This window comes from Chrysemys picta, chromosome 22 (genome assembly GCF_011386835.1).
Source record: "Chrysemys picta bellii isolate R12L10 chromosome 22, ASM1138683v2, whole genome shotgun sequence".
Taxonomy (NCBI): domain Eukaryota; kingdom Metazoa; phylum Chordata; order Testudines; family Emydidae; genus Chrysemys; species Chrysemys picta.
This window is the reverse complement of record NC_088812.1, coordinates 15,915,329-15,942,908: the sequence shown is the minus strand read 5'-3', so window position 1 is coordinate 15,942,908 and position 27,580 is coordinate 15,915,329. Positions and strand designations below refer to the sequence as shown.

Genomic DNA, 27,580 nt, shown 5'->3' with positions numbered 1-27,580 from the left:
TTTTAAAGATTAGCTTTATTTGGAGAAAACAAAACAAAAACAAAACAAAACAAAACAAAAACAAAAAGGGGATTTTACATAATAAAAGACATCTCCCAGGAAGTCCACTACAGATTACAAATCATTTTCATAGAAGATATTTTTGTACAAATTTTACATGTCTTCAGAATGTGTAAAACGCAACTCAATCAGTGTGACCCTGTCCCGACAGCAGAGGAGAGGGTGGGGAAGAGAATGCTTTTTTCAGATGCAATTTCGTGATAGTCACACCTCAAATACAGCCCCTGCATTATCTAGACCTACGCAATACCGTGTTTGAAATTCAGCTCTGCTGTCCCGGCGGTGGTCCCCCCGTGGTACGTGTTGACCCCTCAGGTTTAAGGTTTTCTGAAACTAGCTAAAAAAAGTGACTGAAAACCAACCAACTGCAGCTTTACAATGCATCAAATCCAGCACCGGATAGAGAGGAGCAGTGCTTTGTGAGTTTGCCCAGAAGAGAGAGACAGTTCCTAAGTCACGAGCATTTGTGCAATTCTCCTCCCCCCAACTAAGGTAAAAAGGCGACAATTGCTGAATGGGTGCACACCTTGTCAATCAAAGAAGTATTGTCTGTTGTCTCGCAATCCAAATATGCTACACCATGAACGGGTTCTTTCTGAGAACCATATTCTTTAGAAGGCGGTGAAACCCTCATGCTGGTTTGACTATGCCATGAGATTACCACAACCTCTGCCGTCAGCTCAGGAAACCTAGTGAGGGTGAATTAAAACGGCTAAAAAATTTAGAATCTGACTTTTAAGACCTTGCCAGTTTTAGGCCAGTGAATATGTAGGGACTGGAGAATCTCTCCTCAGTGGAAGTGTGGGTCAGGTATTCCTTGTACAAGGGCCTATGCCACCAATGCCGTCTGCCTGTTTGTCCAAGTGGAGGGAGTGAGTTGAACAAGCAGATGCAGAGGGGGCAGGAACACATTCTAGATGCACAGAGGCCTGCCCTACCGTGCATCTCGATAGCTCTACATGCCCAACCAGAAGAGGGAGCTCTCACTCAAGGAGAGGGGTGCTATTTAAAACGTGTGTGAAAGGGGTGACACCAGGTGATTAAAGAAGTGGGTAGAAGGTGGCTAAGGAGGGGAGAAGAGATTCCGAGACAGATACCAACCCATGGGAAGATGTCAGATCCTGAAAGTTTGTCAGTCCCAGCAGGGCTCGGAGGAAGCGAGCTGAGCGTTTGTGCCTCCAAAGGGAGGACTTTCACTACCTTGTTAGCATGCTTTGCTCTTTCCCAACTGACTGCTCTCTGAGGCTCTCCCCTCCCCAGGAGGCTGCCGCTGGTGTTCATCGGAAAGCCTGCCTGTTCTTTCCTGCATCAATTGGCCTGACCTGGTACATCACTTGCAGAGACGAGTGTCAGGATTCGAAGCTCATTTCAGAGACGGGCACGGTTCAAAACCCCCTCTCTACCTCAACGTCTCATCCCATCCTCTGCTGTTGGGACAGCAAGACAGTCTCCTTCCCTAGTGCACTGGGTAATGCTTTGTATTGCACTGGGTTTTGGAAAGGAAGAGCTGGCCGTTTAAGGAAGGAAGCCAGAATAACCTCATGGACTAGATATCCTACCTTCAAAGTGATCATTTATTAAGGTAACATTGCAGAATTCATCCATTTAGGCTAGCAAGATGAGGGAGAAAAGCCAGTTCTTCCTTAATTAGCTGTCCTACTGCCCAATCTGCTCAGGCTTCTCCAAGACACCTGGCTGGCTAACATGTTAAACGTCCACTCTAAGTGACAGGGCCTATGCTCAAGTCACACTGGAAACCACGCTGAGTCGCCCTTTTCTTTTTAAAACTTGCACTTCTCTCTCGCTACACTTTGCAGAGATTCTCCAGTTAGTTCAATACTTTAAAGGCTGCAGCAGCATGCAAGAGAAATGGTTTCCTTTTGTTTTTTAAAAAAAGTTTAAGAAAGGTCTCCAGGAGATGTTGAGTTTTACATTTTATTTCTGTCTCGTCTGGTTTGGTTTGCTCTTCCTATGTTCCTGGGTGGCGATCGGCTAGGAGACAGCGCAGGGTCTGGAGATTTTAATCAGTGTAATTGTCTTCCTCCACTTCATCTTCACCATCCACTGACAGAGCAGCGTACTTGCTAACATAGCTGAACTTCTGCAAGAAATACAGCAGGTTAAACGGGGAATGAAACACCAGGTCAGCAACTCGGCAGCCTCTGTGTGACAGAGTTCAATAGCCTGACACTTCAGTTTGGATACATCATTTCATCGGAGAATCACACCCAGCTCCCACTACGTACCAAAGGGTTTTCGCTGTGGTTTTTAATCAAGGTATTTATACCCCACGCCCCTTACCATAGTATGCGAGTACTTCCCAAACAATGAATTTATCTTCCCCACATAAGAGGTAGAGGCGGAATAGCCTCATCTGACAGATGGGGAATAGAGAACAGGAGAAGTAGATGGCACTCGGGAAGTCCACGGAGCAGGTAGGAATCGAACGGAGGTTTCAGCCCTCCTCTCCCCACACGCTGCCCTGTGCTTCAAGCAGCAGCTAGTAGATTAAATGCTTACAGAGGCTGTATTCTCGTCGGGCTTCTTTGGCTCAGATGCAGATTGCGAGTCATGATCGTTCTTGCTTTCTTTCCTGCAAGAGTCAGAGTTTCAGTTGAACAAGCGTTCATTTAGCTGGAGGAGCTGCCAATGGAGCCAGTGCACCACTACCAGGCTACTGCTGTGCCCACGATAGGTGCACACAGGATTTGAAAGGGGTGCCAATCAAGGAGAAGAGAAAATGGCCAATTTCACGTCGAACGTACAGGCTAGCCATTGGAGTTTCACACAGCCTGGTTCTCAGCCCAGCGCTGACTGCTGACCAGACACAGCAGGCATCAGGCCAGTTAAGGAGGGACACTAGCTTTATAGATCCTCTGCAGGGGAATTAAGTCTGCACGTGCCTACTTCTGGTGGCGAGGGAGGCTGTGTAGCTATTTTACTGACTACTGCTAGACGATTAGGAGCTGGGTAAGTGGACGAAGGAGGGAGTCCTGGCCCGTTCCCAAGGGCATGGCTAGTAACGTGCTCAGCTCTCTGACGTCAGCCCTTTCACATCAAAGCCACCTGTATGAATGCTCTAGCAAAAACCCAGGGACTTAAATGAGAAGAGAGGCATCATTGGGGCAGGGCAATGGGGGAGACGCTGACAAGGTGTCTAGGGAATGCAGGGGAAGACCTGAAGGGCTGGATTTTACCCTTCTGGTAAAGGCCCAAAATGAGCATTTTGAAGTTAGAGAGAACTAAAACCGAGGTCAGCTCAGGTGGTGCAGTGTTTTTAAAATCCCTGGCACAGTCTATTGTAACAGACCACCCCGTCTCATGCCCAACTGGAGAACGAGGAGTCATGAGACCATTACACCAGCCAGTGCTTTGTGCTTCAGTTGGCAGTGGGTGCTGAACCAGGCAAAGCCGGCTCCCAGCATGGAAGCATCAGCATTAGCATTACCAACGAGGCAGTAACAGCTCAGTACACAGATTTAAGGCCTGACCCCAGCGCTGCAGGCGGCCAGACACGCCACACCTGCCGCTGGTTAGGTCAGAGGGGGCTGGTGCGGGACACTGGAATGCTGCTCAAATCTGAAACAGTCGTTGAAATAGGCCTGGCGGGAGGAGAAGGGGAAGATGAGGCACCCCAAGACAGACAGACGTACCTATCTGAATCTTGCCAATGATCTCTACTGCCTCCGTCTCCTGGGCCACTTCGACCTTTTGGAACGCTCTCCTTCCCCTCATCTGGTTTGTTCTCATCTCCTGAAGAAAAAAGGGCTGATGAAACCTTCCCTCTCACTAACATCGCAAAATCTCAACCAACCACTTAAGGCCTGTGTATCTGAACAGTTCCAGTGCAGCAAGCAGGGGCGTGCACTAGATGTCGGGTGGACCCTACTGCTGCACACTCGAAGTTCTGTCGTGCGTTTTTAGCAAGCCTGCGATACACATGGCACAACAGCTTACAGTCAAGGCCCAAAATCCATCTGAGCCTTCCTACTGCCTGTTACCTGCTCCTCCCTATTGGCTCCACAGGGCTGGCTGTCCACGTTCGGAGGGATACCTATTCAGCCCAACTGGCCCCTTTGGCATTTCACTCTCCTAGTTTCTTTGCCTTCCTGCTTCCTCTTTTGTTTAGCGTGTCTTCTGTGACCCTCGGTTACTTAAGCAGCCTCCATGTCAAGTTAAGAATTTTAGGGGTCATCCATGACTTGCTTCTCCCTTTTATGAAAGCCTCTTTCTAGAACTCAGGGATCCCAAAGGCAGTTTTGAGTATCCCTTCCCCCATAAGTAGGGCCCTACCAAATTCATGGTCCATTTTAGTTAATTTCACAGTCATAGGATTTTAAAAATCCTAAATTTCATGCTGCTGCTGGCTGGGAGCCCAGCTCTGAGAGCAGAGCTGCGCCAGCAGCAGTGCAGGAGTGGGGCACGGGATGGTATTGCCACCCTTACTTCTGCGCTGCTGCTGGCGGGGCGCTGTCTTCAGAGCTGAGTGCCTGCCCAACAGCAGCCGCTCTTTGGCCACCCAGCTCTGAAGGCAGCGCAGAAGTAAGGGTGGCAATACCACAACCCCCATAAAACAACCTTGTGATCCCCCCAAAACTCCCTTTTAGGGTCTGGACCCCCAATTTGAGAAACACTGGTCTCACCCATGAAATCTGTAGAGTATAGGGTAAAAGCACAAAAGACCAGAGTTCACGGTCCAGGACGCGTTTTTCACGGCTGTGAATTTGGTAGGGCCCTATCCAAGAGGATCCGAGGTCAATTACATTACTTGGAAGATGCTTCCTGAACCATCTCGCACATGCTACTTCAGACTAAGGACTCTTTATGCTTGCTCCAAAATGTGCTGTTTTCCAACAGTCTCCTACACAGGCCGTAGCCAGTGGCATTGTTGCTGTCTCTACAGCAGGCAGAGGACCTGAATCTCTGTTCTCCTGGGCTGTTAATTCAGCACTTTTCAGGTTAATCCACCCCCCCAAACCAGTTAAGCCAGCATTGAGGCAGGAGGCTTTGCAGGCACAACAGCACGGGAAGTGAGGTTTCCCCAACCACACAACAGAAATGCAGACTAGGGAGGGGGTTACACTTTCAGACCCATGGCAGTTTTCCCTTTGCGGCTGGTCAAACATCTATGCGGACAAAGATGAGTGTTTGAATTCAGTCTGAAAGAACTGTCCATTTCTGCTCCCATCAATGCAGGGAGGAGACTGCTGCCCTCTACTGTCCAGCAAAGGAACAGCTTAAGGTCACTAGAACTTGAATAGAGTTTTTTACCCTTTGGTCCTGCTGAGATCCATAAGCCATACGAGCAATAGCAATTCCCAAACCTGGAACCACCCCTTAACTCCACAGTGCTAATGCCATAGAACTAAGGGCATCAAACCAGGGGGCAGCAGGGTTAGTCCACCTCAGTAATTCTCAACCCTTCTTGTCCTATAAGTGGAAACAAACCCTGACCGTACCTTTCCTGGGAGCACTCTTAGGTGGTGCTCTATCCTCTGACAGCAGGGCTGGTGCTGCCTGGCTGCTGCTAGGAAAAAAAGAACAAAACGTGAACATCAGGGACGCTGCATCCTCTGACAGGTGCCTGGGATACTGCTGACTTGGAGAGCTATTTGCTTCTTGACGAACCTCAGCCTTGGGTTTTCAGCAGCCACATGTGGGTCATACAAGAACCAACCAGAAGCCCCAAAACCAAACTCAAACCTGAGGCCACTGCCTGAAGCTAAGCTCTACAAGGTGAATGCTGCATTCACCATTGTTTCAGTGGAGAACAGAACAGCAGCTCATCTCCATGGGAGTTTTAACCTCCTTTCTGTAACTGGAGCTCCTTGCATGCATCTAGGGATGACAGATCAGACCCCGAGCAGGCACTCGGTACAAACACTCACCTTGTGGGAGAGTGCTGCTCCGTGTCAGAGCTCAGGGAGCGGGCAGGGGGGTTGCTGCTGCGTTTAACCCAGGCGTTCTCCTTCGGCGGTGGTGCTGGCATCACTTTCAGAGGGAGCTTCTCTTCCTTGGGGGTCTTGGAGGTGGGAGACGGGGCATCATCCTCTTTGCTGAAGGTTTCATTTTCCAAGGACTTCTCGCTCTCCCTCCTTCGGGTGGCTGTAAAGACAAGAGATAGCTGTGAGCACAATGGACGTGGACAGGCAAGACTTCCCCCAAATGTATCTAGCCCAAGGGAGGTGGTCTGGACAGGTCCCCAATTATTCCAATCTGGGCAGCCCGGGTCATAGACCTCAACAGCCCCTTAACTATCACCTTAGGACTCTTGCCTGTCTGAGGCCAGCAGGTTTGACCTAAGATTGCCCACAAGTAACTTGACGAGTGGCTCTTGTGTAGCACGTGACCAATAAAACCTGATTGCTAGAGCAGCCAGGAAGCTAGGCCTCACATAGCACCTGCTCTGTTGCGGGACAGGATGAGGGTACGTTGATGGAGGCTGCACCAGAGGAGTCTGGTGAACAAGCGTTTGAGCATCACAGATGTTCTTGGTCCCGTGCAACCATCCACTGAGTCTTGCTAGCGATCCTTCCTCACATGCAGCCTACACACGTGACGGGGCTTTCAACAGAAGTGGGGCTAAGCAGCCGACTTGGGAAACGAGTTGACAAAGACAGGCTTGCTCCAGGGTGACTCATCCTGTCCGACTTACTTCTTCCCGTTGGGCCAGTCCCCACGGACGGGCCTGTGCTCCCAGTCTGTGAGGACTCGCTCCCTGTCCGTGAGCGCTCCTGGTTCTCTTCACTACGCCAGCTGGGGTGTCTACAATAGAAAGGTGGAAGAAAGTCTGATCAAACTGTAATGTCCAGTAAGAACTGGGTGTGGGGCTGGCGGAGAGAGTGGGCAAAGGGCCCCTCTGCACCCCAAAGCTGGGAAAGGCAGTACAATTGCTTGGCACGTCCCATCTGCTGATCTCAAGAGAGACAGCAAAGGAGGGCTATCACCACTACCTTTCTTTGACAGATGGGCAATGTGGAGCATAGAGATTAATAGATTTGCCCAATGCGAAACTAGAACTCGTGTCTCAACTCCCAGGCCCAGGCTCTACCCACTGGACAAGGCTGCCTCTCTTCAAAAGTCACCCAAGAGAGAATCAAGCCCATCATCTTCTGACAATACAAGTCAAGAAGGTACAGCTGCCTCGGTGACTAGGACATAGCAGGAGCCCACTACTAGGGCTGACCAATCCTTTTAGGTTTACGGAGCCGCCTGGAATTCTAACAAACGTATGGCCTTTGACAACATTATTCCAAAGGATGAAAACAACCAGACGTTGCAATATTACACAGGGGAACAGTCACATCTCCAGCACCCTTTATCAGAGGGGTACACAGCTTTGCAGGCGTGTTGAGACTCAGCAACCTAGTATGCACAATTTAGAAGAAGGATGTGGTGAGTGGGGCAGCGTGCACACCACACAACCACCAGGTGCAGTCAGGGAGCTCACGTAGAGAGCTGCTCCCGATAGTGTTCCAGCCCCCCCCCCACCACCTACCTCTCTCGGGGTCGCCTTTCTAGCCTTGGTTTATCATCCTCCAGTTGACGCTGCAGCTTCTCCTGCTCCTTCTGTAGCCGCTCTTCCACTTCCCGCTCCCTTGCGGCTGTATCCACAGGCTTGGCACCCCCGAAGATAGAGGCTGCGCGGCTGGACTGAGTGGCAGGGGCCACCGAGGAGTCTTCCTCCTTGGGGGCGCTGCGCGGTTTCAGGTTCAGTTTTGGCCTCTGAGTGGGACCTACATTGGATGAAGTGGACAGTGACAGGGCAAACGCCATGGGATCTGCTCAGAACAGGACCCCAGGAAGACCCAGCTGGGAGGAGAGAGGAGCACTAGGTGCACTGGCTACCAACCCTCCAAGCTCAGCTTCCTTCCAGCTGTTGAGCCCACCCCCCGAGAACAAGCAGAGCCTTTACCTCTATCATCGCGACGAACTTCATCCCGGGCGTAGTCATCCCGGGAGCTCCACCTGTCCACCCTGTCGTCCCTCCTTTCATAGCGATCTTCGTAACGGTCACCTCCTCCTCTGAAGTCATCGTCCCGACGGTACCCAGTGCCAAAGGCTCTCCGGCCGCTGCCCACCCTGGAATCGTAGCCTACAGGAGGAGGAGAGGGAAAGCAGCACTGGTTACTTTTGAGCAATGGGGCATTATACCAGAGGATGGTTGATGAAGTGCAGGAGAGGGAGGCCCCTCTAAGTTTACGCAACATTCCCCAAACAGGAAGGCAAGAACAGGGCAATGGTGACCTGTACATGCGGCAGCCAACCCAACCTCTCTGGATCTGCTCAGCCAGTGGGCACTATGAAATGTAAGTATCAGGGCAGGTTGGTGCACATCATCTAGCACCAAGAGGATTAAGTGGACTGCAGCTCAGAGGCATACAATGAATGGCCTACCTTCCACCTCGCACTTCTAGAATGGGGAATAACAATAGACCTGGGAGCTGCACAACTGAAGTGGTTTGTCAATGGTTAGTGCAAGCTCTGGACAGAAAGACTCCAATTGACGTGCAGTTTGATACCCTGATCCATCAGATCATAGGAAAGCATCTGAAGCCAAACTACCTCCTCTATCGTAGTCTCTACTACGGTCATCATAACGATCTCGGCCTCCAAAGCGATCCATATCCCGGCGAGGGCCATCGCGATACCGGTCCGAATCGTTGTAACGATCGCGGTCCCGATACCCTATAGAGAGAAAGGAAGGTTACAGTACAAGGCTGACAGTATTGAAGGACTACGCACTATTCCCAAAACACTGTGGCTTAGTCTACACTACAAAGTTAGGCTGATGTAAGGCAGTTTACATTGACCTAATGTTGCCCCCTGCCGATGGATGTCACCCACCACACCCATTTAATTCCACATCGGCAAAAGGTGTTAACGCTTAAGCCAATGTAGTTAGGTCAACGCGGTGTCCATGTAGATAAATGTGTTGCTTACATCACCTGTTGCCTCCCGGGGCTGACAGCCGGAGCCCAAGCCCAGGGCTGACAGCTGATGAGGGACTGAGGGGTTTGGGGAGAGGAGAGCCAGAGCTGTGGTCACCTCCTGGTAAGGGGATGTGGGGAGGATGCAGCAGGGCTCCAGCTGTCAGCCTCAGGGGGGCAGGATTCCAGCTGTCAGCGCCCCACAATGTCAGTTAAATTGGTGCAAGTGCATCTGGTGAGAACGTGCACTGCCGACGGAAGGAGCAACAGTGTGGACATTAAAAACTGAATTAGACTACTGCGGTGGCTGTATGTTGTCTTAATTTTGTAGTGTAGACGCGCCCTAAATTGACACACCGTCCCAAGGAGCTCAGTTGGCAAAGACTATACACGGTTCAATTCATTCCTCCCACCTTTGATCACTTGTTGAATCACATATTTCAGGAGACTGTCTACGGCACTTGCCCAATGGTACTGAAATGTCACGTACATTACCCTCAACGCCCCGGTACAGCAGGGAAGCATTATTACTCATTCTGCAGATGGGAAACAGAGGCACCAAGACGAACTTGCCCAGGGTCATAACACAAACCTGTTGCACAGCTGAGAGCAGGCCTCAGATCTCCTGGTCCCAGTCAAACACCTGAGCCTACCTACATAGAATGTGTCTGGCCTCCACCCAGTAACTGAATTGGTCACCAAGCGCAGAGCGGAAAAGAAGCACGCTAGGATACCACGGTGATGTTTTCCAGCAGACACCATCCGAAAAGGAAGGATATCGCTGCAGTATGAGGGGGACACAGGATCGGACTCCTCAAATCTGGGGGATCTGCAGATCCACCTTCGGAAACCAATAAATTGCCACCCTCAGCAAATCCCAGAAGAAACCCAAGAGGAGGTGTGGAACTAACATTTCACAGGTAGCGTTTAGATACTATGATGGGCATAGAGAGAGGGTTCTCAGCCAACTCACGGTCTCCAAAGCTATCCTCGCTCCTGCGTGGAGGGTAATCATCAAAGCTATCAGTAGCAGGACGAGCCCTCCAGTCAGTCTCAAATCTCTCCGAGTCCCGGTTGCGATCACGATCTCTGCCAAAGGAGCGATCGTCCCTGTCTGCAGGAGGAAGGGAACCAGACAGTCAAGTCAGGCCTGCAAGGTCAAGTCTTCAAATGCCCAAGGGCTGAGCACCAAAGGGGAAATCCATGGATTTGAAATGCACTGAGACTAATACGACATCTCTGCGTTCGGCATGTTGCCTTGCAGTTAATACATCAATGGCAACACGCACCTCTGACTGATGCTTTAGAAGGATGACAGCCCCAGCCAGATTCAAGGACAGTACGTGGGCGGTGGGGCAGAGGAGGGTTGCCCTAATGTTCAGAGGCTGCTGGCTACAGATCTGCAACATTCCAGCTACCCCTTTAGCAAAGCGTGCAGATGTGCAGAAGCCTGGCCCCTGCAGTGGGTCTGAGAACAGCACACACGAACAAGAAGGACTTGTATGCTGCCTTTGAACTATTTAGGTCAGAGGGAGGTAAGGCTGCCAGCCTGCTCTTCAGGAGCTCCAGTCCTAAGGCAGATTCAGTCATGAGGACAGTTGCCTTGCGGTGTGGGGCCTAATTTGTCAGCATTCAGTTTATCTGATCAGAGAAGAAAATTGCTACCTATTCCAGGCAGTTCTCACCTTTATCCTGAGCTTGATCAGCAACATCCACTCGTATCCTTCTGTTCCCTAAAGACTGAACACACAATACCAGATTCATTAGCCTTTCAGCCGGAGGATGTGGGGGTGCCTAAACAGTTTGTTCTAGGGAGATCTTTGAACACTTTGAGGCACAGTGTCCGTTAACCGGGGCCCCAAAACACCCTGTGAAGCCACCTGGGGTCTGGAAGCAAGAATTTTGGGAATTGCTTTGATCCCATTTCTTTGCAGGTTTCAACTCACCTCTTCATTGAGGCTCAGAGCCCGGAGCAAGGAGTCCAGGTCTTCAAACTCGGCATAACCAAAACCTTTCAACCTCTCCGGGTTAGTAGGTTCCCGGGGCAAACGCACAGCACTTATCTGCAGTCAATTGGGAACAGAAAGGAAGATTCTCATTAGAAGGGTCAGGATCCCTTGATGAGCGATGTAGAGGAAGACTGAATAGGATTGGGTTTAACTACACATTCATCTGGCAGTTCAAATCCATTGGAGAAGGCATGTGGTCTCCAAATAGGAGATATTGAGTTATCCAAAGTCACGTGACTCAAATAAGATTTATGAATTAAGCAAGCCAGACAGCATAGTTTGCTTGCAGGCAAATAAAAGGATTAGTATATCAGAAACACATGGACCTGGTTCCTGTTTAAAGTGCTATTGTCTGAGAACCCAGATAGTAGTTTGGAATGAAGAATTTGGCACTGGTAAATGGTGTCCAACTGTCAGCCCTGGAGACTGAAGGTCTTTATCCACAGAACAGGGAAAACACAGGCAGTGGCAGAGCAAGCTTTCTTGGCGTTCCTGGTGAAAACAAGGTCTGCGAGTCTTTCAATCTTTAACCTCGGCTGAGAACTACCAGCAGCAGAGACAACTGCTGCCCCTTCCTCCCCATTTCGCATAGGTCAAAGAAGAGCACTGAGCAGAATTGACCTAGGCTGGGGTTAGAACTGGCAACACAGGTCAGAACGCTTCACACTTACACAATCTGCAAAAGGATCTTTGTCCATCATTATATATGGGCTCTCCCCACCCTGCAATGAATGCGCCCTATGAACCCCACCCATTTCCACAGCTTACTTAATATTACCGGATAAGATCCTCATCTAAGGCCAATTTCTGACCTGCTTCAATGGAAAGACCCTTCAAGCTAGATTATGGAAAACAGGGACAGCAGCTTTATTGCCAGCTGCACAATTAACTACAGATGACATCCCACTGCCAGGAAGTGCAGCTAACACAACGCTTACTATTAGGTTTGGGATGCAGAACTTAAACTAATATCACCGCTTACAGCACAGTTTGCTTCAAGTAGTAAATGTCACTTCAAAGGCTAAACCAAATTCTATCACATTAATGATTTCCACTTGATTAACCACTTCATCAGCACAGTTGCTCCCAGTTGTGCTTCCTGCTTAGAGAGAAACAGCACACAACTCAAAGCCACAGGGTATTATCACAGTGGTTTGTGGAGGTTACACTCAAACAAGGAGCTCAAATTGTATTCAAATAAGCCACAGGCTTGATAAAGAATTACAGAAGCTGTTGGGCAGTGGTTAAGAGTGAATGATACGGGCAGCTCAGCAAGCGAGGAAGGAAAAATTCTCACGATGGTCATTAAACTGACATCCCATATTTATTACGTGCACACACACACCCCATTAATATTTCCCTATCAAATTTGCTCAGTTTGACTCAGTCAGAACAAGAGGTTTTTGCTGCTGGAAGAAAAAACATCACCTTGCCAGCTAGGGCAGCTCAGTGTTGTCCTTCGGAAGCATGGACCACCGCCACCAAAAGTACCTAGTCATTTGCTAATGCACCTAGGGTGTAAGTAGAGGATGGGGGCAAGTATTGGATGATTATAAGCAATAGAATGCCACAGAGATTGGTTGGCAGGAAATTAACAAGGCAGTCCCTTACTCTGAGGAGTAAAGATACCAATGAGTTCACCAACTGGTTACGTAAGGCTGTCACCTGTACCGCTATAGCTGTGCTGCTGTGTAAGGTCTCCCATGTAGACATTTTGCTGGCAGGAGAGAGCTCTCCGGCTGGCATAAACAAACCACCCCCAACAAGCGGCATTAGCTATGTCGGCAGGACAGCGTCTCCTGCTGACACAGCGCTGTCCACATCATCACTTTTGCCGATTAAACTTATGTCAACTGACACGTTTTACCGACAAAAGTGGTAGTGCAGACAAAGCCCGATACAGTACATCGGTCACCTCTCAGAGGTACATTCACCATTGCCAGCCACCTAAAGCTCCCGTGGCCTCTATAGATGGCGACACTGAAGCACAGCAAAGTCCTTCCCAAGACTGCCCAGCAAGACAGTGGCAGAACTGGGCCTGGGACTCCTGGGTTCTACTCCCAGCTCTGCCTCAGATTAAGCCCCCATCCACTCTTAGCCACTTACTAGACCTCATCTCCCTTATTCTTCCCATTTATTTTTCAGCTATGTGGAACTTGAGCATATGAGATGAGAAATGGCTTCTTCTCTGCATGCTAAGTATTCTAGGTCTTCGGCACAGCCCTAGGCTGCTATATGCAGCAAGTGCTATGAAGTCTATTGCAACGGCCAGGACACTGATGGACCCCCTGTTGTACTGTCATAGGCACCTTGCTCATGCAATGCCCTATCCTGCTCCCTCTGCTGAACAGGCTGGAGAGCAACTTTGACTAGGGAGTGGAAGAGATCCCATCCCCGGGGCTGCCTAACCCTCAGCTGTTATCACTCGGGCTCCCATCCGACTCATGGCTTGCTGCAGGAGTTTCACCCATCCTATTACTTCCAAGAAGGAGGGGATGCTGCATCAGTAGGCAGAACAAATGAGTTATAGATGCAAGCTGAAACGGACAAGAAATGCAAGCAATGTCATTTTGACCATAACAATCTGCTGTGAGCAGCGGAGCTCATCACGTGGGCAACATTCAGTTTAACGCCCAATGGGACATCAAGTAATATTTTACATTGACCTTCAGCACCACTGTGATGCGTTATTTCAGGAAGGGGAAAGAATTTCCTACCTGTAATTCTCTCCCCTCTACCACCACTCCCCTCTATTCCAGGCCTTCCAAAAGAAGACAGTTTGAGCCTCCTGCTTGATTAGGACTGAATTAATAGTTCATAGCTTTAAAGAGGAGTGCAAATTGCTATCTCCTTCCTCAGTCAAGTTGCCACCCAGTCTAGCAAGTGCCACAGGTGAAACCCAGAAGAAACTCTCCTTCAGGCTGAACCTGTGGGACCCCGTCTGGCCTCTGGCTGTTCAGACTTTATGGGCATCTGAAGACTGGATTCCCAGAGTCCCACAGACCTTATGTAGTCCTGCTGGCAGCTAAGGGTTCATAGAGGAAGACAAACCCAAATTTGTACCCTAATGCCAAGGAGAAGATCCTCAGAAAGAGACTGACACAAACAGTTTCTGCCTTTGCTACCAGAACCAGGAGCTGCTTCCTTTATGTAGACAAGCTTGCTAAATCAACCACAGAAGCAGAAATCTCCTTGCTTGGTCTACAGACAGGAGGGGGACAGACTATCCATGGTGCACAAGATAAAAGGCTTTCAAGAGTGGCTCTCCTGCTCAGTGGCCCTTGTTATGGAGAAGCCTGGGGCTCAGGCAACAAACCTTCTAAAAGATACTTGTCTTGTTAGAAGTCAACTTGTTCTTCTAGCTTCCGCGAGCGGCCTCAGCGGCTCTTAGCAGCGAATGGCTTGCAATGAATGCTTTTATGCTCTTGGGTGGGCCCCAGAAGACAATACTGTTATGGGTATGTCTATGCACTGGGGTGCAATTCCCAGCTCAGGGAGACATACCCACGTTAGCTCTGATCAAGTTAGTGTGCTAAAAATAGCAGCCTAGCTGCAGCAGTGGAAGGGGCTAGCCGCCCCGAGTTCAGAGTCGGATAGAAAGCACATACTTGGGGTGGCTAGCTCCTCCCGTTGCATACATCTCCACTCTTTTTTAGCATGCTAGCTCAATTATGGGTGTATCTCCTTGAGCTGGAACTTATATCCCAGCTTAAAGTGTAGACACAGCCTCAGAACGTAACAGGACTGAGTGCCAAGGGCACAAACCATGCAGAAGTGGGATCCATACAGGCAATTCTGCCAGGAAAATTCTGGGCTTTACTCCTAACTCCATTCACTGTTTGGGTGATGTTGGACAAGTCATTTCAGTCTGTAGAACTGGTATAATATCACGAGCCTCTACAGGGTGCTGAGAGCTCAATAGATTAGAGCATTCCACAAGCCATAAATTACGTCTCACCTGCCTTCTGCTGCCACATGGCCCCTGTATGTGTCTCACAAACTTAAAATTCTGCATAACAGATACTCACGTTGAGTCCTCTGAAGAAGTCCTTGATGGACTCTTCTGACACATCATAGGGCAAGTTTCCCAGAAAGGCAGTGTACGGGGGCGACTTTGGGAGACGGCTTCTGTCTATATTGGGTTCCCGAGCAGCCCGAGGTGCGGTGGGCAGGATGGACCGGTCAATTGGTGCGGCTCGGTACATATCATCATCATTACTATGCCAAGTGGTGGAAACTAGAAGAGAAATTTTGCACATGGTCAAGACATACTGAGCTAGACCCCCAGAGAGTTTATAGATGTTGATGCCTCTCAGATCCCCTCTTCATTGGGATTGTTTGAATTTACTTGCAGCCCCCTCAGCTGTAAAATAAAGGTATTAAAGATGGTCAAGAAAAATGTTCAGCAATATTATAAACAATCCCACAATTAAATTAAACTGTGTCACGTATTTTAGGGCACCTTTCCCCCAACATATCATAGCACATATGCTGCACAAAAACATGAGATCCAGCTAATGAACAAAACTGGATGAAGAAAAAAACCCAAGAGTCCAAGCTGGTGATAAAACGGGGACAAAATGGTCAAATACAGCAGACAGAAAAGTTTTCAGTGAGCTCTGAGTACAGCCAGTAAGGGACAGAGTCAGGGAATGAGCTACCTAGATGGAATCCCTGAATCAGGACATCTCTGCTGTGAGCCCCAGACCAAGCCTCAGATAAAGAAGAGAGCTCAGCTGGTCTCTCAAAGGAGTTAGGTGTTACTTGTAGTGCCAAATACTAAGTGTCACTGAAAATTTTCGTTCTTTCCCCGTTGATGTATAAGACTCTCACAAATGCAGGGAAACTATATACAGAATGTGACAGTGAAACTGACCAAAGTGCTGTCAAGTGCATCGTGAACAAGCTAAAAAAAAAAATTAAGGCACTTTTCCTGTAATCTTTTAGCTTCAAGATGTATTAACATCAGTAGGTTTCACTGACACACAAGCTATTCAGGGACAGTACCTAAAGACAGAACGCTAATAGTACGGAAACTTGGGAACGAACGTACCATCTCCTTCCAGGTCATCTGTTTCATCGGCCCAGCTGACTGGTTTTGGAATAAAGGTGGTTCCACCGCCACCACCGCTGCCACCATCCTCTGCCAGAAAGTCCGTCAGAGTAAGGGTTTTCCCCTTCTTGTTCTTCTTCTTAGCTGTTAAAGGGGAGAAGGGGACAGATGTGAGTAACATCTGGGCACAATTCATTCCATTAAACAAGACAGGGAATGGAGGAGTTACCGCCCATCACGATGCCTACGGAGGCAAGGATCCTACATGCTCGGGAAGAGCAGGCAAAAGTAACGTATCACCTCTAGGCCAAACCTCACCAGCACAAAACCACACCCCACCATTCCCCCAGACTGGGAGAACAAAAGTTTGTTATATAGCATTAGACTGCCAGATTAGTCTATGGAGTTGAAAGACTTTTTATTCATGGGTCTCCACCATAACTTTTGTTGGGCATTTGACTCCTGCTATTTTAATCGGCATCTCTATGAACTGACACCAGAGGAATTTTCACTAGCACTTAGCATCTCTGGCTGTGGCTTGTGGCCTAAGGATTCAGGCCTATATTCAGTGAGAATGGGACAGAAAAAAGACCCGTTTTGCTTTTCTCTTCAGGACCCTTCGGATAGATTGGATTTAAATTAAAAATCTCACTTTGAACCTTCCCCACTTTTTCCTAGCCCTTGTTAGTTCAGATGGACCTCTCTACTTTCATTCCTTTGTCCCAGAGCATCCCTTCGCTACATGTATTACAGCGACACCCACAACCTCTACTTAGGGCTGGTCCCCACTTAGTCCGGACTTCGGACTAAGGTACGCAAATTCAGCTACGTTAATAACGTAGCTGAATTCGAAGTACCTTAGTCCGGACTTACCGTGGTCCAGACGCGGCCGGAAGTCTCCCCCCATCGACGCCGCGTACTCCTCTCGGCGAGCTGGAGTACCGGCGCCGACTGTGAGCACTTCCGGGATCGATCCGGGATCAATTTATCGCGTCTTAACCAGACGCGATAAACCGATCCCAGAACATCGATGGCGTCCCGCCGGACCAGCCGGTAAGTGAAGACTAGGCCTTAGAATGGACAATTATTCGAAGGCCTCTGTGACCCTCCTGTGAAAAGGCTACAGCCCCACCCATTCTACTTGTGCTGGGAGTTCCTGGCTTCTAAGTGAGTAATATACTATTGCCAACAAGGTGGCTGAAATGCTATTGTGAGAGAAGCATGCAGGTCACCTGAACTATGAGAGCGACTGGACGCTCTGGTAGGACTGTATCCCATTTGAACCCTTTCACGGTCTATTTTACGGAGGAAGGATGGTCTAATGGTCAGTGCTAACCAATTCCCTGATCTGCGACAGGCTTCACATGACAAGTTACTGAGGTCTGGTCTACACAAAAATTAGATTGACCTAGCTACATCACTCAGGGCTGTGAAAAATGTCAGTGTAAACATGGCTAGGTCAACTGGAGAATTCTTCCATTGACCTCGCTAAACCACTTTTCCAAGAGGCAGTAGTACATCGACAGAAAAAAACCCTCCGTTGATGTAGGAAGTGTCTATGCTACAGTTGGCACAGCTTGCAGTGCCGACATGGGACCCGAAGCACAGAGATTCAGGCCATCTGTAAAACAGGATACCAGCAATGCTCTGCCTCACACAGAGGTTGTGAGGAGAAATGCATTTAAGACTGAGATGCTCAGATACTATGGTGACAGTGGCAAGAAAGTTCTTTAGATAGAAAGGTCATCAAGTCCAGCCCCCTGCCTTCACTAGCAGGACCAAGTACTGATTTTGCCCCAGATCCCTAAGTGGCCCCCTCAAGGATTGAACTCACAACCCTGGGTTTAGCAGGCCAATGCTCAAACCACTGAGCTATCCCCCCGTAATCAGGTACTTGCACATGCATAGACAGAACTATGCAACTGAACAATGAAATGACAGCACAAAACCACGCTGTGGTAACACCGAGATCACGTTTGTTATTCGGTAACCAGCACAGCATCGCACATTTAGTGGAAATCTGTGCTGTGCATGTGCAAAGCAAGAGCATAATTCCTTACTGATCCCCTATACACACACACTCACAAAATAACCCACCTTGAAAGATTCAGCTTTTCAACTGCAGCATGTGAATTATGTACGTACAAAACAACTCAATATTGGGTTTCTGTGGTGGCAAAAGACCAAAGCAAAAAACAAAAGAGATTTTCACCTGCATATAACTCAAAACTAGTAAGCAATTTTCTTAAACTTTCAAAATGCCACCTTAAGACCAAAAACAAGCACGGATGAGAGTTAATGGAAACCGGACATTTTAAAATGGGGAAGTTGATGGAATTCTAATAAACTTGGCTTGAATTTTCAGAAACAACGAGTGATTTTGGGTTCTCAACTTGAGACATTTTACAGGTGCTCAATTTTCTGTGGACAGATGCTCAACCCTTCTGAGAGTCGGGCCCTTCCAAAGTACCTCAAGTTGAGCATCCAAAACCACTGATAAATGTAGTAGTTGCTACAATAAACTTTAGTAGAAGCGTTGCTGCATTTCATACAGATCTCTTACCAATCTTCTGGCAGGGGAATGAAGAACTGATCTCTGTATTGTGAGAATTAGTACCTTTCAATAAATACATTTTATGAAAAATAGATCTTACTAGCTTTCAAATACGTTCTGCAACTGCCAATAAACCAGCCCTTGTCTACCATTCTCTTTGGTACAAGCAGGGAACTGCTCACTGACAGCACAGCAAATGTTTCTTCTTCAGGTGGATGAGGATCAGTATGATGACTGCAAATTGGCTACAAGCATGTAGCTGTATAGCCCCTGGCACTAAGAGTAACATCGAGCACACCGGATTTACTTTGTATCCCCATATTCCCCTTTGGTCTCAATCCAGACTGTAGCATAGCAAGAGGCCTCACCCCTGCGATTTTAGCTCTCCGCTGCAAGTCCTGGGACATAGTGCCCTACGGAACACCTAAACTCTCTGGGCATCCAAGAATATCTACAGAAAAGTCACTGCCCAGAACTGCCACAGAAATTTTAAGCCATGCTCTCCACAGGGTCTTCATCCTGAGTGTCTTCTACCAACACCCAGGGAGGGGCACAGAATAGGCCAACTCTTTTTGCTCAGCAGTTTTGTTGTTTGCTCTGAATCTAATGTGACATTCCTGGAAACCTTCACTTTATTTTAAGCTTCAGCAAACAACCTGGAAGACTTTCTGCTGTGGGCTGTCAGAGCAGTGCAACGACATGCGTCCAAAGGAGCCCTATCAGATGCTTCTCTTTAACCACCTGAGGAGAGCAAAAAAAAAAAAAAAAGACAAGCTTGGAAAGCCTGCCAGTCTGCAGTGAAATGCTGCCATCATAGGCAGACAGATATCAATATTTTTGCTCCTACAGGCCAATAACCTGGCAGCGACCAATTTTACAGCCTCCCCATCCACGTTGCCAGTTGTGCACAAGAACGTAGACTCTGAACATGGGCAGGTTCCACAGATTACTGCCATATGATAACAGGGCATGCCACGGCCCAGACCATCAGGCTTCTCTTATCCACCCAGCCAGTAAGTCACCCAGTGAAATACTGTGTGATAAGATTAGCCAGGTCCTAGGAGGCTCTTTAGAATTCCCCTTAGGCTGGTCAGAGCAGGTATTACTTGTAGCACTTCCTACACTGATGCAAAGCTTTCCAAATCACCAATGACTTTCATGGGGGTGGTAAAGAAGTCGTATGAGCAGGCTTACCCATCACCAGCGTTCATTCAGTGTCTTAAAGAATGTGTCTTTAAAATGGAGTTTCCAGATCACGGGCTGGTTTAAACCTACACACTAGGCAGAGGATGTGTTCAGCATTAATAAGTTTAGCAATGTGGAATGACACAGAACCCGTATTGGGATTGCAGGATGCAGGTCTGCTCTCTCCTTTGGCTTCTACTAGCTCCTTGAGGACGTTCCAGCTTTGAGCTTCAGCCTTTAGCGCCCCCTCTGCATGCCTTATGGAGCCTGGACCTCAAGGATTTTACTGTGCCCATCTTCACAGGCAGGCTCACATCCAAGTATTTTCATTACTGGGCCAGATTATTCCTCCACCCAAATGACAGGAAGGAAGGCCATTGAAGCCAGAATGGTATAAAATTGGTGAGAGGGGAATCAGACCGCTAAGCTAGGGCCATCTGGTCCCAGAGACATCAATGGGACTTCTGCAGAAGATCAAGGGTAGCCCATTGCATTCAGCATCACACAAAGGACACCTTTAGGGGTACCTGCTGTGTTTCTATTCGTTCCCCTTCTTTCTGCTCCCACCTCCCTACCTCCTCCTGCCTCTGTTCCGCCCAGGCTTGGAAACTGCTTGATATTTTCTACTGGGAGGGAGGGTCTTTGCATGACTATTTCTCCTCCAGCAGCTCTCAAGAAATCTATTTCTCTGCAACCTGCCCCAGCTTTCTCTACCAGCATACAGAGGGAGTCCAGCACCACCTAACTTTTCTTCCCTTTCTCAAGCAGTGACTCGCTCTTGACTGCCCACAACATTAAACAACTACACTGCTTACAGCAGCATATAATCTTCTCAAGTAAGTTTGACGACAGGGCACTTCCCATGCCCTACCGGGCAGCTCAATATATGAAATGAATTGGTTCAGACGTAGCAGCTTTAAGTAAGTTTACTTACTTTCCTCTGCTGCCTGCATGGTAACTGGGCAGATCCTGAACAAAGATACATGGCATTTGCTTGAACTGCTCGTCCTTCTCACTGTCCTCCCCCCCCCCAGCCCACTCTAGAGTCTAAATCCTGCAGCAAAGCCACATGGTCCTTTTTTTATTAAACCACCTCATTTTGTTGCCATGGAAGCAACTGTGAAATCAGATTCAGCATTATGACTTCATGGCTAGGCCAAGAGGAGGAGGGGAAAAAACCCTGAGGCACAGGCAGTTTTGACCTCAAGCAAGATGGGAATGGACTTGGAGCCTTAAAACTCCTCCAGCCTCGCAGGTTGAGTTCCAAGGAGTAACAGTGAGCTCCAGTTAATAAGCCATTCAGTTCCTATGGCCAGGAGGAATTTTGAGGTGCCAGGACGATAAACAAATGGGGTAGATTCTCCTATCCCATTTTGCTAGCCCCTATTTTAATCCATCACCTATGAAGCCCGCCCTGCAGTTACTATCCTCCTAGCAGAGGTCTTACCCAGTGCTTTCTTATCAGTAGATCTCAAAGCACTTTACAAAGGAAGTCAGTATCATTATCCAAATTTTACAGATGAGGAAACTGAGGCAGGGAGCGAGGAAGCTACTTACCCAAGGCCACAGCCAGCAATGAAACTCAGGCCCAAAATCCCAGTCCAATGCACTATCCACTAAGCCATACTGCCTTTTCCAGAGCCCCTCAACAGCACTCAGGGCTGGCCTACATGACAAAGTTCAGTTGGCTTAACTACATCGCTCAGGGCTGGGAAGTTTCATTCCTTGTGCAATGTAATTAAGCCAGCCTCAGTCGCAGTGTAGATACCACTAGGTTGACAGAGGAATTCTTCCGCCGGGAGAGGTGGATTTACTACTGCAGTGAATAGGATTTTTCCATAGCTGCAGTTAAGTGTCTGCTTTCCAGCATTGCCGCCTCACTGCTGTAGCATTTCTAGTGTAGATGTACCCTCCGTCATCCAGAGAAGTCAGAGGGATCTACACAGAGTCCATGACTATGGAAGTCAGAGAAAAGACTTGCAGCTAGGCCTCTTACATAGCAGCAGTGATTAATATTTGATCACAGGGCCAGCCCACTTTGCACTCTACCTAGAATAATGCCCTATACCCAAAATCTGTCAGAAGTAAGTGATTAATGGAGAGTCTATATAATTTACTGGAACTATTTGAGTACAGAGGCACAGTTGCTTCCTCCCTCCCTCCCCCATCACTCAAATGATATCGCCAGCATCCCCCTACTTCACTGCAAACATCTCTTTTCTTTCAGGTTGCCTTCTGCTCTACCTTCTCAATTCCTGTCACACACCTAATTCAGCGACCAGACTTCCAGACACTGTGCAGAACATGGCCTCACCAGTGACTAAACCAGCACTATAGATAATTAGATCTAAATGAGAAATGTCTACCCTGGGGTGAGCTTTAGAAGTTCATAGCCACTGTATTAGCCGCTCAGTTTACAAAATGTAGTTATTGTAAAGGTGGTCACACAAAATCCACATGCTGCTACCTGTGCAACTTTGGAGTCTTCCAGAAAACCTCAGGGGTAAAGGTCGCATGATGTTTAAGGTGACCCTCTTGATAAAGCAGAAGAAATTGAAAAGACTCCAAAGTGCCCTCCCTTCCTGCAAAATGCTCTAGTCTAATGTCTTTATTGTATATGCTGGGAATGCTATTGCTGAGTATGGCAAGCAGGGGTTGCAAGAGCTCTTGCAAATGAGGATGATAGGGGAATCTAGCTAACCTTTAAGAACTATCAATTGTTAAAGCACTGGAGTCTACAAGAACTGAGAATTAAAATTGGGTTAGTCCTCTAGGACGGTTAAAGTTCAGTTTGTCCGGGGTAAACTCCTGGAATTATGACATCGGCCAAGGATAAAAACTGGCAGCTCAGCAGCAGCGACATACTGCAGTGACTGTCTTGGAAAATGAGGCTTAAGTGCCCTCCTGCTGTAGGCGAGCGTTGCTCAGAAAGAAAGTGGCTGAAGGTGTGTTTCATGCATGTTCCCGCCCCCCAAGGACGTCTACTTGGTGTCAATGATTGGTTGCTAAATGACAGCAAATGCACTGCTAACTAGAGCAGACGCCGCATTCATAAAACCTGCAGGCTGGCTGTTTGCTCAATTTGCATCAAATGGCTGACACGTCACAGGCAGGAATGAACAGTATGAAGCAACTTCTGTTGCTGAACGCAGCGCTGCTTATGCATCACTGAACCTGTCAAAACCTCACATGGCTCAGGAAGAACAATGCAGGGGAAGCCACCTGGACAAAAGAAGCCCTTTCTTGCCAGTTGTGGATTTCCAATAAGGCCAGTATTAGCAGCTTCTGCTCATCTCAAGGAGGCAATCTCCAAACTAGGCACCAGTTATACCTGGGAGCACCAAGCCCTCCAAGAGTGTTTTCTTAACATCTTGCTGTTGGAACTGGAATCAGCTGCTATATACAAACAAAAATCATGCTACTGCTCTACTCAAACTTAGCTTATTGAAACATTACCATTATTAAGAGATGTACGGAGACCTAGATTTTATTAATGCAGCTTTGTAAAACTGTTGGGAAATTTGACCAGCCCAGGCACAAAGCCTATTTGCTTATCCTTTGATACAAGGTTGAAAATGCTAGGTTTTTTATTATTATTATTAAACTTACCCCATTAAAAAAAGTTACCCCAGCAAATGTGAAAATAAAAATTCAAGGCAGAATTAGTATATTGTAAGTATTATATTTAATGTCGCTCTAAATGAGTGACTTAAGAGATTTTGTGTGTTTCCATCACTTTCCCTTATCCTTAAGCTCAAAGCAATATTTTGCTTTTTGGGCTGCATAAGCACATCATGGGCTCAGGTTCTAGTCAGCTACAGACCTGTTTGTGCAAACACCTAGGGGAGAGGCAGGTATTTCGGTATTTCTGCCTCAAACTGCTTGCTATGAAATACGGGACCTTACAGTTCTGCTGGTGGAACTCCAAATGGCATCTGCAAATTCAGAGTGTTTCAGTTTTGCTTAACTATCCTCATCCATGCCCCCTGACATTTCAGTCATACAGAGAGAGCAATGTTATTGCAGTTCATCTGGGATGTAGTTGGTTGCGTACATAACTCAGAAAGATGGAATATTACTCATTTTAGATGAAAAGTGAGTGAAGTGAAGAAAATTGCCCGAACAGTTATACTCATGCCTTGACCTTTCCTACATGTCAAACACTGCACTTACCATCCTATGAAAAATAAATGCAACAACACACATTCTGCTGCCTTTTCTCTAGGGAACTGAATGGGACACAGCCGACCGAATTAGTACCAATGGACTCTCATACAGCTAGGGCTTTTGTGGTTAATGTCATCAGAAGTATAACCAGTGAGGTAAGAGACAGAAGCCAGTTTATTTTAAAAGCTCTCCGCCTAGTTAACTGCAGAACCTCCGTATAACCCTAAAACAAAGGCATCCTAACTCAATAGCTACAGACCCCTCAGTTCCTAATGGAGCAATACTGGCTGAGTGCCAGGAAGAGTCCAACAGAGTTAAGCCAATCTTTCACATAAATTAATGGGAGACCCATTGTTCCAGACAGGGTAAGACTATATTTAAATCATGGAGCTTCCCCCACCCCAAACAAACAGGCCTTTAGCTCCAGAGAGGTTTTCTAAATGAATAGCATTTGTTGAAGGAACGTTCCAAAGGGATAACTTGCAATAAGGGGTAGGCGATTAAACTCTTCAGCATGGGGACTTGGGTTCAGAGGGTTAGAAAGAAGAGCCCTGCTAGGAGATTCAAGGGTACGTACCTTCCAGCTTATTTTGGATAATACCTGCAGATAATGGTGCAGTCTGGTGCATTTCAAAGGCATATAAAAGTCACTCTTCAGACTAAGACAGTAATAGAAATTCAAGTTCAACATCATCCAGGGAGGTAAATGAATCTCAACAGCAGAGAAAGCCCTTTCAGTTTAGAACGGCCAAATCTTTCACCTTTTATTCTGAAGGGAAGGTAAATACTGCAATGCTTTTTCCCACCCCTCCTGGATTCTGTCCTGACCTTATGCACCATATTAGAAATACAAGGCAGACAGCAAGCCCTGGAAGGGGCGGGGAGCCATGTACATCAAAGAGAAAGGGGCAGAGGAGCTGTACAGAGCAGGGCACAAACCCCATTTCCTGCAGTAGAAGGGGCACTGAATCCCTACCACCCAGGACACAGGGCTGGGACAGCAGCAGATCCTGCCTGGGGGAGGGAGAACTCTACAGAGCAAGAGGAAGGGTGTTGCAACAGGGCCAGGCAAAATGGCGTGGGGCAAAGATGTGTTCAAGAGGGGGGTGCAACCTCCCAGGAGAGGGTCTGCCCAACTCCCTGAGGACAGAGATAAGAGATGCAAACTAGCGAGGATCTGATCTGTGGCGAGTGCACAGGCTGGGCTGTCCTTTTCTCCCCTGAGAAAGGGACCATGTGGGCAAACTGCACCCTCTGGTCCCTGGGGTGTGCGTGGAGCTTCACATCCCCCTCATCGGGGCAGGGGGTGAGGCAGGAGCGATACCCAGCACTGGGGGCAGGCTGCAGCCCCCCCCCCAAGGGGTTCTATGCAGAGTGGTCAGGCCGCACCCCTTAGTTTTGGGGTGGGGGAGAAATCAGGGGCACCCTGCACCCCCTGCCCTGCCCTGGGGGAGATGATGCAGCACTGAGGGAACTCGGGGGCAGCCCCCGCTGTCTGGGGGGCCCCACGTGGCGGTGGGAACTCCTGGTCTGTCCGGGGTGGGGGGGGCTGGGCAGCGGAGCGGGGAAGGGGTGCGCACACTGACAGGGCCCGGTACCCCGCCCTCTCCCAGGAGAGATGGGCCCGCGCACGCACCCGGCCTGGGCACCGCCCGCAGCCAGTGGCTGTTCCACCCCCCGCCCCCTCCGATCACCAGCGCACCCACGTGGGTGCCGCCCAGTCTCCTTCTTCCTCTCTCCGCGTCCGCTCCCGCCCCCCCAGCTAGCCAATCCCTGCGCTTGCGCAGTCACGCGACCGAAGGTTCCATCTGGCTCCCCCGTCAATCACCGGCGGCGCGAGCCGCCCCTCCCCCAGCTGCCCCCCCCCTCCCTCTTACGGTAGGCTGGCGCGCGCCGCGGCTCCGAACGTTTCGGGATGGAACGTTCCGAGCCGCAGCGCGCTCGCCCCGGCTGCCTGGGAAGGGGGACAGTGCGCGCGCACGCCGGCGAGGCCTGAGGGGAGGGGAGGTGCGCGCGCGGGCGATCCCTGCGTGGAGGAGAAGACAGACAGGATTCGCCTCGGTCGGGCCGGGAAGGGCGAGGGTCGGGCCGGGGTGAGGAAGCGGGTAGAGTCCTCGGGCCGGAGGAGGGACCCGGGCCCGGCTCAGGTCTCAAGGGCCCGGAGGCCGCCGAGCACCACTCACCTGAAGCCGCCATGTTGGGCAGAGGGAGAGAAGGCAAAGGACCCGGATGGCGCCGTCACGTGACTATAGCGAGGCAAAAGCCCTCCTCCCGAAGGGGCGGGGCTCCAGGGGGGAAGGGGGAGGGAGCGCGGTCGATTCTGCGATTCCGGGCGATGCAGATCAAGTCCAAGGGCAGCGCAGCGGGCGGGCGAAGGCACGAAAATAACGAGGCGGGGGGGGATTCTTCGTTTAGCATCGCCGCACGCTCTCGATTTTCTGACGCCAAGATGGGGAGCTGGAATTGCCACGGCTGTGGGGCTGTCAGTAGTGCTCGCCCCCCACCCGGGGCCAACCACAGCCCCCCAGTGCAGCTCCCGCGGGGGGCCCACCCTCCCTTTGAGGATGTCTCTGGTTGGCTGTGGGGGCAGTGAGGGGGCTGGGGATGTTTTGGGGGACAAGTTGGGGGGCAGTTAGTGGGGCTGGGGTATTTTGCGGGCAGTTAGTGGGGTTGGGGTATTTTGCGGGCAGTTAGTGGGGTTGGGGTAGTTTGGGGGGCAGTTAGTGGGGTTGGAGTAGTTCAGAGGGGCAGTTAATGGGGCTGGAGTAGTTCAGAGGGGCAGTTAGTGGAGTTGGGGTATTTTGCAGGCAGTTAGTGGGATTGGGGTAGTTTGGGGGGCAGTTAGTGGGGTTGGGGTAGTTCAGAGGGGCAGTTAGTGGGGCTGGGGTAGTTCAGAGGGGCAGTTGGTGGGGTTGGGAATGTCTCAGGGGACAATTAGTAGGGTTGTGGGTGACTCAGGGCAGTTAGTGGGGTTTTGGGTGACTCAGAGGGGCAGTTAGTGGGGTTGGTGGGGTGTGAGGGGCAGCCGGCGGAGGCGAGAGCATGTCTGTGACGGGAATTTTGTTCAGGGTGTTGGGTCCTCTCGAAAGACCACAGCGGGATGATAATCCACGTCTCCCTGACACTGCAAGGCAGCCACCTCTGGGGTCATGGCAGTTTATGGAGACAGTGTGGTCTGGGCTGACCATGAGCAGCAAGGAACAGGTTTATTTTCAGCTGTACACCAGTGCTGTGTAACCAACCCACAGCCCCGCGGGCTTTTGTCTACACAGGAAAGTTTTACCTGTTATAATCATACTGCTCTGACACCACCTCTTCCTATGTGGACACTCTTATTCTGGTATGAATGGCCTTTTCGGTTTAACTTATGCCACATTGGGATAGGATTTAAGCTAAACCAAAGAAAGCCACAGTTACATCAGGATAAGAGACGTCTACGCTATGGAGTCGGTGCCGCATAGTCCCACAGTGTCGCCACAGCCTGCCTGATAGAAGTTTTTTTCTGTCACTGTAGGAACATCGTGAAGTTACAGCCCTGGAATTCCACTTCCGTCAATGTAGCTGCATCTCCACTGGGCATCATGATGGCATAGCTACATGGCTCAGGTGTTTGGTTTTTCAT

The 27,580-nt window shown here is 49.2% G+C and overlaps 1 protein-coding gene across 4 annotated transcripts; it reads right to left on the bottom strand.

The window, feature by feature from the left end:
* On the bottom strand, positions 1–26,284 carry EIF4B (eukaryotic translation initiation factor 4B). Of its 4 annotated transcripts, none has more exons than XM_024106325.3 (16): positions 26,142–26,231; positions 24,536–24,617; positions 16,053–16,196; positions 15,028–15,236; positions 10,937–11,053; positions 10,676–10,730; positions 9,964–10,104; positions 8,626–8,748; positions 7,976–8,155; positions 7,559–7,796; positions 6,716–6,825; positions 5,949–6,165; positions 5,520–5,584; positions 3,714–3,813; positions 2,581–2,653; positions 1–2,161 (listed from the first exon to the last, which is right to left on the bottom strand). In XM_024106325.3, exons 2-16 carry the CDS (start codon positions 24,585–24,587, stop codon positions 2,081–2,083), a joined length of 1,905 nt encoding a protein of 634 aa, XP_023962093.1. In that variant the 5' UTR covers positions 24,588–24,617; positions 26,142–26,231; the 3' UTR covers positions 1–2,080. The 4 variants fall into 4 exon arrangements, with proteins under 4 accessions (XP_023962093.1, XP_005291939.1, XP_005291940.1 ...); XM_005291882.4 differs by having other exon boundaries at positions 5,520–5,587; positions 26,142–26,222; XM_005291883.5 differs by lacking the exon at positions 24,536–24,617 and having other exon boundaries at positions 5,520–5,587; positions 26,142–26,284.
* Between the last annotated feature and the right edge of the window lie 1,296 nt (positions 26,285–27,580).